The 14,983-nt window shown below is 44.4% G+C and overlaps 1 protein-coding gene across 2 annotated transcripts in view; it reads left to right on the top strand.

Annotated features, from left to right (window-relative positions):
* The window catches only part of EPC1 (enhancer of polycomb 1), a 1,373,110-nt gene that overhangs the window by 544,927 nt on the left and 813,200 nt on the right, over positions 1 to 14,983 (top strand). For both annotated transcript variants that reach the window (XM_086941549.1, XM_086941548.1), the window contains exon 3: positions 7,481 to 7,626. In XM_086941549.1, coding sequence (XP_086797675.1) covers positions 7,481 to 7,626 — 146 coding nt within the window. The remainder of the gene's footprint in view (positions 1 to 7,480; positions 7,627 to 14,983) is intronic.

Genomic DNA, 14,983 nt, shown 5'->3' on the forward strand with positions numbered 1-14,983 from the left:
GGACACTCATCCAAAAAAGCCGAAGTCACCAGTCGATCCGAAAAGGAACATCGACTCGGAAAAGGACACTCCTCCAAAGAAGCCTACGGAGCACAAAAAACGTGTCGAAACAAAAGGCACGGTCGACCCGAAAAAAGGCCCGAGCCGAAAAAGTCGGTTACTAAGCCAAAAGTCGTCGAAAAACCAAAGTCGAACACTCAACCCAGGACTGTAGAGGACGAACTGTTCCACCCAGATCCCTCTGACGACCAAGCAAAAATATACATCAATCCAGAGACTGGTAAAGTTACCATCCTGTATAGGAAAAAGAGGCCTTTAGACTTAGAATCTCAGTCCCCTATTCCATCCATTGAAGAAAAAGGACTTTGGGACTTCTCCCTCTAGACCCTTCATTCCTTTTCAACCTATCATGCCTACTACTCCTTTTAATCCCTACTCTCCTTATTCTCCTTCTCAACACGGGGACAATGAAGGAAACACAGGGCATGAGCCACAGCCTCAGTATGATTTCCCACAGGATCCTGAACCATGGGAAGAGAACACTGACCCTTACAACACCCATCCCATCCCTGATATATCCTCTTATCCTACTAAGCCGTCACCTACTGATGACACCGTCGTTTTTAATCAACTCATAGACAGGTCTGCACAGTTCCACAACGTAGATATGCATAACGACCTTGTTGAGGAAGACTTCTTGTTTGACACCTTCCCAACATCAGAAAAGTGTGTCAAAACACTTCCCATGTTAAAGGGAGTTCTGAAACATGCACCTGACATATTTAAGGATACAGCCAGGGCACGGGTAATCAACCCCAGAATAGAAAAAAGTATAGGGCAGCTCCTACAGACCCTACTTACATCAGAGGGCAGTTACCACTTGATTCCCTGGTAGTGGCCAACGCACGGAAAAGAGCCAACTCCCAAACCACTGGGGAAGCACCTCCCCCCGTATTGGAGTCAAAAATACTAGAGGCATCAGGAAAAAGGGTAGCAGCACAAGCCTCCAACTCATGGAGGATCGCTAATACACAAGCCCTACTGGCTCGTTACGACAGGGCGCATTACGACCAGCTAGAAACCCCTAATGCAACACCTACCTGAGCCTTTCAAAGCACAAGCCCAGGATCTCATACAGGAGGGAAAATTCATAACAAACGCCTCCATCAAATGCGCGCTTTACGCAGCAGACACTGTAGCTAAGTCAATCAACATGAGCGTCCTACTACGCAGACATGCATGGCTGCGTATTTCTGGTTTTAAAAATGAGGTGCAGTCCACCATTCTTAACCAGCCTGTTAATCAGGATTTTCTATTTGGCCCTGCTGTCGACACCATTTTCGATAAAATGAAAAAGGACACAGAGACGCCAAAATCAATGGGGGTATTGCAATTTCAGCAACATAGAGGCTCCTTTCGTCGCTCCTCATACAGAGCGACTACACGAGGAAATACCTCACAAACAACGGCCTCATACAAATATAACACGCAAGGTTCCTTACAAGAACACAACCAGAGGAGGTTACAGAGGTAACAATAACAAGGGGAGAGGACAAGGAGGCAATAACACCAGAGCCTCCACTGCCTCAAAACAGTGACTCCATTACGCTACCTCCAGACCACTTAACACCGGTCGGAGGCAGACTCCAACAGTTCCTACCTGTCTGGAACGCAATTACCGCAGACAGGTGGGTGAGAGAAATTATCCAGTCTGGCTACTGCTTAGAACTGACTTCTACACCACCAAACATACCACCCTGACATCGTTCAATGTCCAGAGAACACATCACCCTGCTACAACAAGAGGTGAACTGCATGCTAGAAAAGGGAGCCATAAAGTAAGTCCCTTTCCAACAGCAAGGGACAGGAGTGTACTCCCTATATTTCCTTATTCCCAAGAAGGACGTCTCTCTCAGACCAATATTGGACCTCAGACCCCTAAATCAATACATACTGTCTGAGCGCTTTCATATGATAACACTACAAGAGGTGCTCCCGTTGCTACAACAAGGAGATTTCCTAGCAACACTGGACCTCAAAGATGCGTATTTCCACATACCCACCCATCCATCCAGTCCACAGAAAATACCTCAGGTTCACACAAGAAGGTTAACACTACCAATTCAAGGTTTTGCCCTTCGGGGTTACCACGGCTCCAAGAGTGTTTACAAAATGCTTAGCGACAGTGGCCGCACATCTCAGGAGGCAGCACGTCCATGTGTACCCTTACCTGGACGATTGGCTAATACAAGCAAAATCGTACCAACAATGTGCAGCACACACATCTCAGACAATCCAGTTGCTACACAGCTTAGGCTTTTCAATCAACTACACAAAATCACACCTGCAACCGTCCCACACACAGCAGTACCTGGGAGCCACAATAGACACCTTAGTGGCAAAGGCATATCCAAACTCAACGAGGATAGCCAGTATGCAGACACTCATTCGCAAATTCCTGCCAAAACACTCTTTGCCAGCTCAAGTCTTCATGCAGCTCATAGGCATAATGGCCTCCTGCATATTCATAGTCCCCCATGCCAGACTTCAAATGCACCCATTACAGGAATGCCTAGCGCGGCAATAGAACCAGGCTCAAGGACAACTAAAATACCTAGTGTTGGTAGACAATCTTACTCACAACTCTCTGCAGTGGTGGAACCCACAAAACCTTTCCAAGGGGCGACTGTTCCAAGAGCCGGTTCCACAACTAGTACTAACAGCGGACGCATCACTGACAGGCTGGGGAGCCCATCTCCTTCAATACACAGTACAAGGGCTCTGGACAAACAAACAGAAAAGGCTGCATATCAACAAACTAGAGTTGCTAGCGATATTCCTAGCCCTAAAAGCATTTCAGAAATACTTGTACAGCAAGACGGTGTTGATCCGGACGGACAACATGACCGCAATGTACTATATCAGAAACCGGGAGGAACGCACTCTCCACAGCTGTCCCATCTGGCACAAAGCATCTGGAAGTGGGCGATTCCAAAAAACATTTTTTTCCTAGCAGAACACCTTCCAGGGAAGGATAATCAGGTTGCCGACCTACTCAGCAGGCATAGCCAACAACTACACGAATGGGAGATTCACCCGCAGGTTCTCCAGCCATTCTTTGAGGAGTGGGGTCACCCAGAAATAGACCTGTTCGCCACAAAAGAAAACTCGAAATGCCAATACTTTGCCGCCAGGTTCCCACATCCATTGTCACAGGGCAATGCGATATGGATGAACTGGTCAGGCAGATTTGCGTACGCTTTTCCCCCAGTACCACTGATCCCGCTGGTGGCACGCAAACTGCGGCAACACTCCCTCACACTAATCCTAGTTGCTCCGACATGGGCGAGACAACCGTGGTACACAACGTTCCTGGAACTCTCAGTAGTTCCCCATCACAGACTGTGCCTTGCACCTCATCTTCTAACTCAGAACCATGGAGAAATCAGACACCCAGATCCCAATCAAGTGAACCTAGCGATCTGGCTCCTGAGGTCTTAGAGTTTGGATACCTTAACTTGCCCCCAGATTGCATGAACATCATTAGGGCCTACATCTTCACGCCGGGAGAGCGATTAAATAGTATATGACACAGCGTGTATAGCCAACAACCTGGAGGCAGGCTGAGTAGTGAGCAGGACTGTTTCTGAATAGCAGCACAGCTTCCGGAGTTTTAAACAATAGGTAAAACCTCACCTGACAACAGCACAGATGAAAGAACAAAAACAAAATAGAAGTCCTCCCCCCCCACCCCCCTCCTTGCCCACCCCCACCCTCTCCGCACCAGCTGTCATTGTCTTACAGAAAAAAAGAGAAAAGGGGCTAATTGGAATCAAAATTACAAGGAATGCAATAAAAATCCTTCCGCCTAGGTTGGGTCGTTGACTCCTCATCCAGCGGTATTAGTTGAAGAATTTGCAAGTATTTGGGACAAGTAAATTCTCTAATATCTCTTGTCAATAAGTCCAAAAAGGGCACCCACAGTTTAGCAAAGCCTTTACCCCCTCCCTCCACCCTCATGGACATCCGCTCCATAGCCTGCAAGTGCCTAAGCGGTGTATCCAGGATAGCAGGTCAGGTTCTGAAAATGTGCCCCCCAAAGCTAGAATGACCTACCGAGCAGCCAGCAGCGAAAGAGCTATCTGCCTGCCCCATAAGGACTTTAGTGCAAAAACTTTAGGATGTGAAAGACCAAGAAGTGTATACTCCAGAGCTCTGGACAGCTTAATGGCAAAAACTTTATCGAGAACCTCAAGCCAGTAGCGCTGGAGCTTTGGACAGTGCCACAGTAGGTGTGCTAAGGTCCCAGACATCCCAAACCCCCTCCAGCAGTGATCCATCTTACTCTTGTCCCACCTCTGGATGCGAGCAGGTGTGTAATACCAATACAAGAATAGCTTGAAAGCAAATTCCACCCCTGCAGTATTGTGCGCTGTGTGATGCGTTCGGTATAGGATGTGTTCCCACTCCTTGGATGTCAGTGGCCTACCTTATTCCGTCTCCCAGTGGACCTGCGCCTTTGTGCGTTTTGGAGTTGGGTCCGACATTAACATAGCATACAATTCGGAAATGAGGCGGCGGTCGTCACTTTTACGCACCAACCATTTTTTAAAGCTAGTAAGGGGCCTGGACATGCGGGAGTAGAGTCACCCAGTGAGCCAGTTATCCATAGGAGATTTGTCGGTGTGGAAAAGGCCATAGTTAAGTCGAAGCAGTGCAAATGGGATCAGCCCCTCTGTGTCAAAGAGGAAACCAACTCTCTTGCAGCCTGCCTCCCTCCATCTGTGGAAGATCGCTGAGCCCTGACCTGGAGGAAAATAGGGGTTGTCCACTATGGGCATCATTGTCGAAGGAAAAGAAGTCCAGCCTTTTCGCTGGGCCACTCTGTCCCAAATCCGAAGTGTTGGCGCTGTGACTGGAGACGGATAAAGGCCCCATGCCCTGTGGCTTGCACGGTAGCCATAGTTCCCTCCAAATATTACTCCCTGCTACCGACTGGTCCATGAAGTTCCAGTGCTTGCTAGACATAGACCTGTTCCACTCCACTATGTAGCGGAGGTTGGAGGCCTGATAGTAGCCCCTAATCAGGGGTAAGCCCACTCCACCCTGGACTTTTGAACTCGTCATCTGAGCAAGCGACAGTCGCGGTTTCTTTCCATTCCACACAAACTTATTAATACGTTTGTACAGGTGTTGGAGCGCACAGTGAGGTGGGACAGGTTCAAAATCAAAGCTATTACAAAGCGTGAGTGGAGGGACTTTAAATCGCTCCCTGCTACACCGTCATCTCGGCCACGCCCCCAATTGTAAACTTTTTAAGAAGATCGCTCTCCTGGAAGACAAAGCAAGCCACTTTAACCAAGAGACAAGGCAGCATGCTTGAATAATCATTGCCAACTAGTTCTAGACAATGCTGAAATTAAAAACTACTTTACTGAAACATATACCCTTTATGTAAAACTAAGATATAGGAGACATAGATTGTGTCTCATTAACTCCACCACCATGATAGAGGTCAAAGGCTCCTGCTGAGTGCCGTGTATGCAGGGCGGCAAAAGAACATATAACGCTCTTCCTTTGTCTCTGCCTTGCACTAATAGAGGAGAGAAGGACATTCCTCAGAATTCCCTTGCTTGAACTTGGTCTACACTCCTGCAGGCTAACTGTGATTGCTTGTTTTAAACCAGAGGCTATCGTGCTCACCAACAGACATGTTAAGTATCCAATTTCTGCGAAGTTCAAAATTAAAACCAGGGTCCTGCAGCTCAAAGCCCTTGTGCCCAGTAATGATCACACTGTTGTTTATATGCACACCAAGATGTAATTTCTTTGGTCTCTGCATTATAATTTATTGATAAATGCACTTTTATATTTATACATGTGATAATTTGAGTTATTACATTTAACAAGTATTTTTAGGGTTACTACTTGTAACTATATTATTTTTTCTGGCATTCCAAAAACAGAACCGCAAGTTTATGGCTTTTTTTTTTTTTGGCCTTACAATGAATGAACTGTGATATTATTTATTATGGTTTTAACTAATTAAACAATAAAAAAAAATCATTCGATAGTGAATATTACATTGTGTTTTAAGAGGACTTATTAAAGTAATGTTTTTACATCGGAGTGCAATTCTGTAAATCTTGTTAAAAGCTCCTTTCGGAGGCTAAGGGTGGGGAGGACAAGGGTAGTTGCCTGTTTGAGCCTGTGCGAGACTAACCAAGACCAGGGCCATAAATGCTGCCCTTTATCTCATTTAGCAATACCCAGCCCACACCATCCACATCCACAAACAGAGCAACACACTTACACCAAATGTACACCACGCACAACACTATGCACAGATTAATGTACTGGCATGCACCACCAACCCAACCAAACCACATCTACACACCCTACTATCCCAAATACCACACATATCCACCATCACCCACAAACAGAACATCTATGTACCTTCCATGTACTTGGATCTGTGCGCCTGTTACTTTTCTCCTGAAAAAGCTTCTTCCAATGCACTACCCTATCTCTCATCCTATACATCTATCAATATATCCTCTACATCCACACTCTCATTGATCCCAAACCCCATACCACTACTATGATCGCCAAAACAACTCCTTGCATCATCTGACACCTCTTTTTACTACACAGATCCCCTAAAACAAACCTTTCTAAACTCTCCTCTCTTACTCCTCCCCTCCAAAACTCCCTTTTACTCACCCAAAAGCCTCTTTCTACTGCTGAGACCTAAATAAAAATAAATCCTTCACTATTTTATCCCTCCACTATCCTTTTCAATCAGAATTAACAGACTAACATGTTCACTACTCAAATTCCATATTCAAATATACTAATATACTGCCCAAATAACTGAATAACATATCTACTACTTCAATTATTTCATATTTATAATATACTAATTTTCAACACTAATCCTTAATGGGTTTCGGAGTGGCGTGCTATTCGCCAGAAAAGCGCTCCAACACACATCACGGGTAACAAGTGCTATAGGAATGCAAATCTTTCTTCCCCTCCTATCCCTCCGCTATCCTTCTCACTCCAAGTAACAGACTAATATCCTCCACTGATATTACCACATATTTCACCTCATTAATTCACCACTAATCCTTTATAGGCTTCCTGAATAGCGTGCTTCAACAAGCGATAAATAAATACAAACCTTTGTCCTCCTCTATCCTTCTGCTATCTTTCCAAATCCAAATAACTGACTAACCTATCCACCACTTAAAATGTACTAGCATGTTTCACTATACTAATTCAACACTAATCCTCTATGGGTCCCGGATTAGCGTGCTACCCGCCAAAAAAGCGCTTCGACGCCTCGTCAGGGGTAGTAAGCACTATATAAATACAAAAACAATACAATACAATAGGCAGATTCTCTGTGCATGGTGTTAATTCATCAAACCTTTTTGTTGACAATATTCAATAACAACATTGCTTGCTTTCTCTTCAGCTTTTAGCCTGGATGCTGAGCAGCCAGATTATGACATGGATTCCGAAGATGAGGTGTTTGTTAATAAGTTCAAGAAGAAAATGGATGTTTTTCCTTTGCAATTTGAAGAGATGACTGACCGTCTGGAAAAGGGCAGTGGACAGCAGGTATAGTATCATTGAGCATTTTCATACTGTTGATGTCAAAGTGTTTTAACAGACCAGGAATACAATCAGAATAACTGGTATTGAAAATGTGTTTATTTTTTAACCATACCCTCTACTGACAAACAGATGCTAAAGATTTTCATCTTTGCTTCGTCTGGCTTTCATTAGTGAGGTTCTATTTCAACACATCTAGTTTTTGTGATTTATCGTGAGACCTTTACAAAGATAAAAGTGGTGAAGCAAAGGAACCGTTTGTAATTTCACATGTATTCCTCCCATGATGACCCATGCCAAATTCTTCAGTTTAAACCTCTTTCCAAACGTAACACAGTTCAACCTGCACAGTGCTTTTGTTCAGAAGCGGAAAAAAAGAGTTCTCCTTTGCTGTTGTTAATGTTCTATACAAAAAGTTAATGTAACTTTTTTTTAAATTATGACCCATTTTTTTATTTTGATCCTTAAAGCATAAAATACAAAGTCATTAAGGAAAATTTGATGAAGCTAAAGTTGTACATTAAAAAAAAATCTGTAGTTGGAAATTAACAGCAAAGTCAACATTTTGTTCATCATGAGTTGACCCTAACCCTTTAACGCCAATCCCTCACCAGTAAGTTCACCCTCATTTACCCATTTTTGTGAGGCACTGCTAGCCCTATAATTAATCTGCTTCTTCTGAGCAAGAGCAATAAACTGTACATAGCAATCATTCCCCTCCTAAGGGTGTTCTTTCTTCTGTCCAATGACATGCACGTTATCTTGCCTAGCTAAGAGAAGGTTAATCCTCAGCAATGTGTTGGACCGTCAGGAACTTCTCTCATGTTCCATAGTCCCCAAAATGTCTAGTTTTAGTTTATGGTCTAAGAGCGATTCAAAGATTTCCTTCACTGCATGTACACATGCCTATAATAATCTTTGTTCTGCGGAGGTATATGGAAGAATGGGGGAAGAGGTGTCCTATTTCTAGGTGTAGCTAGAGACCGCTTTAGTTTCTCGACAATATTTATGTCAAAAGGGAAATAATTTACAGAGGGGAACTTTGGGTCAGCCCCCTTCATCCATAGTTTGTTTGCAATTGTCGTTGACAGTTTCTGGATAGCCATATTACCCATTTAGCCTCCTTAAAGAAGCTGGACATTTATTTGACCCATAGCTGTATGAGGTTGCTTACGTAGCTATACAGTCTTTTGACTATTAACATTGTCCGTGTAGATGCGCATTAATGATCCTCCATTGCCCGTAGATGTCACCCACCAGCTATAGTAGAGGCTACCTTTTTTCACACACTTGGACTGGGACCAGCACTGCCCATTGAACACATTGGCCAAGCCTTGCTTCCCTCATAGCCCAGCTGAGCGCTCTCAGGTAGAAGAATCTTTCCTCTTGGACATCATGTTTGCAAGGAACACAAGTTTAAGGAGGGCATCCTAGAGTTGCCACAGCAGACACTGACATCTTTAGCTGTGGAATTCCCACAACCTGTGAGTGGCTACCGAGCTGCAGTTTGCTGTTAATTGCCTCTCACATCATCTAAGAATACAAGTCATTCTGATGAAGATTTTTAACTGCAAATGCCTCACCTTGTGGATACTCCCAGGGCGCTTAACTGGATTTGGAGATCTATCTTAGCATTTCCCTTGTGTGTCAGTAGGTGACATTGTGCAGCTCTGAGAATGGTCTGTCCCTCCCCAGATGTGACGTCTGGACCCCTACATAGCAGCTACCACCGATTTTTTTCCATGCCTTCCGATGCAAACCCTGAGATTGCTCTCTCAAATTCCTAGATTGGCAGACCATTTTTTTCTGCAACTTTTCCAGTGTGTAAGAGACATGTCCCCTCCAAAATCAATAGGGTTCAAACTGTATAATTACTGCCACAAACAGATGTCTGTGATGAGGTCTGGCTCTAGGCTCCAAACGCAACTCTGCATCTCGTGACAAATGTGTAAAGATAAACGCAAAGGCCATCCACGAGGGCGAGCCTAAATTTTGTCATAGAGCACTATCAGATGTTTTGGTCGAAATCAGGAGTTTGTATACTCTCCCGAGGCCACTCTCGCGAACGATCTTCTTTTTATGTCAAGGTCATCAGAGAAGTCAAATAAGCATAAGAGGTTGAAACATGACTTCCCTTTGTCCTGCAGCTTGCATCACCAGGAGCCGTGCAATGCTCTGGATATTGCTAGGCCACAAACTCTGCCTCCGTCTTCAGAACTGATCGGTCCCTCAATCTATTGCACCCTAATTTTCTGGGTCCGGAAGACGCACCTAAACAACTGAGTGAATTCACGGAGGCCATGGATGCAAATGTTTATATTCCTCCGATCCCCCTGGACCGACTTTGGGAAGTAAGGATCTGTGGTGGCCTCTAGTCAGTCTACCACCAGCTGATTCATCCTCAATGTCAACTGTGCCACTCAACCTTGTACGAAGGTAGGACTTGACCTTAGGCATGACGCCAAACCCTACATCTCTCAACGGTACCTCAACCCACACCACAACCCTGTATGTTGATGTCAGAATCAATAACTCTCTCAGACTCCAAAGGCATCCCAGAGCAACCTCTGTCAACTTCCCAGCCACCTCAACATCTTTCCTACTCTGATTCTGTGGAGAAGTGGAGAAGTGTGGCTCAATGGTTAGAGAGGCAGACCCTGATGCAGAGGTCTATCCCGGGACCAGGGTTCAATTCCCCGCCTCGGTGGGTCTTGGGCTTAAAATTCCACAGACCTGATAATTCTCGCCTCGGTGCCTATTCCAATCATGGAGTCCCACTCTGCAACTCTGGGCAATAGCTTGCTTAATCTCCACAACGGCCCCCACAACGCTAAGGATGCCTGGCCTCCACCTTAGGGGTGCCCAGGAGTGGACGCCTCACAGGGAAAGCCAGGATGGGTTCCACAGCGGTATTCGTACAAGCGCCTTGAGACCCTGGCGGGTGAGTAGTGCGCTATACAAGTATCAATTTACATTACATTACATTTACATTCAGGGATGCACTATCATGATTTTGATCCTGATGATGACAGCAGTGACTTGTAAGAAAAGGAAAATCTATTTGTTTTACTTGCGGGGTACTTGTGGCCTGGACACTTCTCCTGACACTAGTCTGCACTCCCCTGTAGCTACTGAAGAATCCTCCTCCTTTGCCCGTCTTAAAGCGAGCAGGGGAAGGTATTAGATCTCACATTGCCTACCACTGAGGCAAAACAAATGTCCCCACAGAAGTGCGCCATCCAGGACAGACCGCACAGGAACATCTTCTCCTTTTTAATGAGCCCCCCACAGACACTATGCTGGACATTCAGGCAAAGCCAGGATCTTGCCCTCTAGTAGACAGAAAATCAAAACGTGTGGAAGGTGTCGCTAAAAGAATGTTCTCCTCAGCCAGCCTTGTTCTCAGGTTGGTGAACACCAGCTTCTTCCTAGAAAATACTCCCATGTATTATGGGACGTGGTGGCAGACATCTTGCCAGTCCTTCCTGATGATATATGGCCAACACCCAACTGCCAATGTCCCCTTTAAAGATGGGTATGACGCAGCAAAGTACTCCATCTGCTCGGACCTGGACACGATGGACACCTGCAACAGTTTGGGTAGGGCAATCAGGCCCAGTGTGGTGCTTCCGCGTCATGCTTAGATTTGCGCCACTGTTTTACTGAACAATGTCCAGCTGTCCCTTGTGGACATGCTATTTGAAGGCATATGTCTCTTTGGAGACGAGGCAGACTCAGCCCTAGAGCGCTTTAAAGAGGACAAAGCAACTGTATCGGCTCTTGGATTGGCATCACCTTTGTCGGTGTCCCCCATCAATTTCGCCCCTTTAGAGGTTTTGGAAAGAAATACCAGCAGAGACCATGTCACACCGTACCTTAATAACAACAAGTAGCCTCCCGAGCCTTTCGAGGCAGAGCCTGGGGAACCAGGCGGCAGATTCGAGGCACCCAGGCAGCATCGAGGCCTCTGGGGTACTGTACAACGCAGTCCTCCTGCCCCTCCTGCAGCCACTGGCAAGCCGCTTTAAGTTGTCCTCGACAGCGCACAATTGCCCAGTAGGAGACCATTATCACATTTCATCTGCCCAGTTGGAGGAGCATCACATCTGAATAGTGGGTGTTCCAGATTGTGCAAAATGGATGCCCCCTTTCCTTCCTGTCACCCCCTCCCGACATGCCTTCTACACCACATCATCTCCCGGGGAACCCATTGTCCATATTCCGAGGGAAAGTCCAAGCTCTCCGAATCAAGAGAGCTATAGAGTGTGTGCTAGCATCAGAGATCAGGACTGATTATTATTCCTGTTACTTTTGTGTGCCAAACAAAGGATGGAGAATCACAGACAATGGTTCTGTGGGTCTGATTAAGCCACAGATTACCGACCCAAGTAGGTCAGGTACGCTGGGGTGGACTAGTATAACATCAGTGAACCATTGGGCATCTGAGCAATTTTTCAAATACGATGTATTATTCACATATCATGGTATAATAAATGATGCACTGAAGTGAAGATGGCACAAGGTGCAGAAAGTCCTTTGTGCGTGTTGAATATTTCCAAATTTACATAATTACAGAAACCATTCAGAACGTACCGATACTATGCACCATGTTCATTCAAAGTCGACTACTCTAGTCATAGTTTGACAGAAGTGCACAAGTGGCTACCCTGAACGGGAGTCGTTGTTTTGACCTTAAAGAAATGAAGCCTCCGGTCTCTACAGGTTAATGCCATCTGTCTAGTAACCTGTTTAGAAACAAGGCTGTTATTTTATAGTTTAATATAAATGCACTAATAGAGTCATAACTTACCTCAGGTGACGTTTCTAAACCAAGTCTGTCCACATCACCATATCCTATTTCCGGAGCTGATTTGTAAATATTCCAGAGATACTCCCTTAGAGAGAGATTGATGATCCTAACTAAACAAAACACATTGCCATTAGTATCCAGGTGGTCATGCATGTCTGTGCGGACAATTGTGCAGGTTCATAGTGTCAGTGCCTCTGGTATTCACATGCACTAACAGTAGGGTAAGTTTATAAGCGAGTGGCAAGATCACTGGTCCACATGTGTGCGCACGGAGAAAGACCATAATGTCCGGCATGGGCCTAATGTTTGATTTATTTCTTCTCCACCATGGATAGAGTGCTTTACTTTATAGAATTATGAAAATTGCATGGTAGTCCAGTGATTCAATGACAAGTATCTCTTGGGAAGCAGGATGATTCCTACGCTCATCATGCTCTTACCTGAAACATTGCAAACTAGTCCAAGTTGCCCAGGGTATTTCTACAGTGAAACATGTCTAAACCTGGTCGATGCTTTTGGGAGTAAAAGGTAGGTTCACTCCAAAGTGCTTCGAAAGAGGCTAACTAAAAAAAACGTGCTGTCACCTCAAGTACAGTGTTTCTCAAAGCCTGTGCTTAGTTGTGAACCGCTTGTCCCTGTGGAGTACAGTGTATCCAAACACTCCGTAACGGGATGCGCAGGAAGATTGAACCACATGTCCTCGCTCTATACTATGTATCCCCTCTACTAAGGAGACACTAGAATGCTTCCTCCCACTGCCGTCTTGGGTGGGGTTGGCACGCCCAAATTGGACCTCGTGTCTCTTGTCTAAAAGCGTCTTTAGTTTGTCAGCATCTACGGTGGGATCCATTTCAAGCGGCAATATCGTCCTCTGTACACAATGTGTACAACCCTTACAATATTGCCCATGAAAAATCCTGCGTCTCTAGTGATGCACATCCAGGTACCCTGGCCGATGAGCAGGTATGTGTATGTTGCAATTCTATTTGGTAATACGCAGTTCAGTCTCAAAAATGTGCATGGAATCAAATATGTTAATAATCAAACTGTTGCAATGTTTCAATCTATTGTAGCCTCACGCATGTTCACATATCTTAAAAAAATTGTGTGTGACTGAAACAAATGCAATACTAGTTCTGAAAGCTTTATTGAACAAAAAGTAGGCTAAGTAAAGCATAATTACAAAGGAGGATGGCAATGCATAAAAGTAAAAAGATGTTAAAGTGTAACAAAATACATTGCAATCCCAAAAAGGGATATATAAACTATACTAGGGAAAAAAGCTTTTTAAAGGTTTTTGTTTTATGGGAGGGAGGAGAGAAAAAGAAAAAGAGAGGGAGAGAGGAGGAGGGAAAGAAGAAAAGAAGGGCAACCCCAAATGCAAAGTGAATAACAAATGCAATACTGAGCATGGCATTTTGCTATGTATTGTTAGACAAGCTCTTGTATTGGACAAAGTACTAACATGCCTTCTCTTGTTTTATTTCACTCCGTTCATGGTTAAAAACAGCTCACAGTTAAAAATAGTTGGCCCAATGTCGAGGCATTCCTTAGTTTGTCTTCATCATTCAAGCCCAGCTCCATTGTCTACAGGCGGTCTATTCATCATCATTCACTTTTCGTCAGTAGTATGTTGATTTTGACACTACAGTGTTTGACAAAGGGAGCCCCTCCAAACCCTCAATGAATCTAAGTGATGTTGGCTGATACACTGTTTAACATTTTTGGTCGTTTTCACCTATGAAAAGCCTATTATAAGGTCTCGTAATTGCTTGTATGACATTACCAGCCTTGCAGTTCAAATGAGTTCAATCTGTAAGTTCTGTTGCCTACCTCCAAAAACTTGGTGTTGTATGGAAATATACATGCTTGTCACTTGCCACATGTGAAATGGCCATATAACCGGCGGCATACCCAGCTGCTGTGTGATGGTTTCAATTTGTGGGTCTTCCTCAGTGTACCCTTCCTAACATAGTTCTTAATATTCTTATTCCGTCTAAAGGCAAATAAGAGATGGGCCTATTTGATGTCCTTTAATAAATTTCAGTGTCTTTTTACTATCTTCTGTATCTAGCAGCTAGCAGAGTTAAGCGTGGATGCTATAATCAGATGCTCCATTTCAGTTTGTTTTTCTCAAAAGAGAGTAAGGTTTATCTGGGGGAAGTTGCACCATGCTGTCTTTAAAGCCATTTTGATAGTTCTTTTAGGATAGCCTTTCTCAAGTTGTTTCATCCTCAACACGAAGGGTTCCCTAAAGTAATCAACTTTGTTTTTACAACTTCTTCGTACATTTAAAAACTGTCATAAGTGCAGATTGTCTGTCAGTGTCCTTGGGTGGTAACTGCTATACAGTAGCAGGTAATTCCTATCAGTAGGGTTTCAGTATAAGTTTGTAAATAGCTTACATTCTTTATTTCACCAAGAGATCGGGTTAATTAATTTCAGTCTAGCAGTGATTACACGTACATTTAGGATCACTGCTTTGGTTATTCAGTCATAGAGTGAATTACTCTAATTCACTCTTTTGTTCATTCCATCCATGAACACACCATC

Source organism: Lissotriton vulgaris, chromosome 10 (genome assembly GCF_964263255.1).
Source record: "Lissotriton vulgaris chromosome 10, aLisVul1.2, whole genome shotgun sequence".
Taxonomy (NCBI): Eukaryota; Metazoa; Chordata; class Amphibia; order Caudata; family Salamandridae; genus Lissotriton; species Lissotriton vulgaris.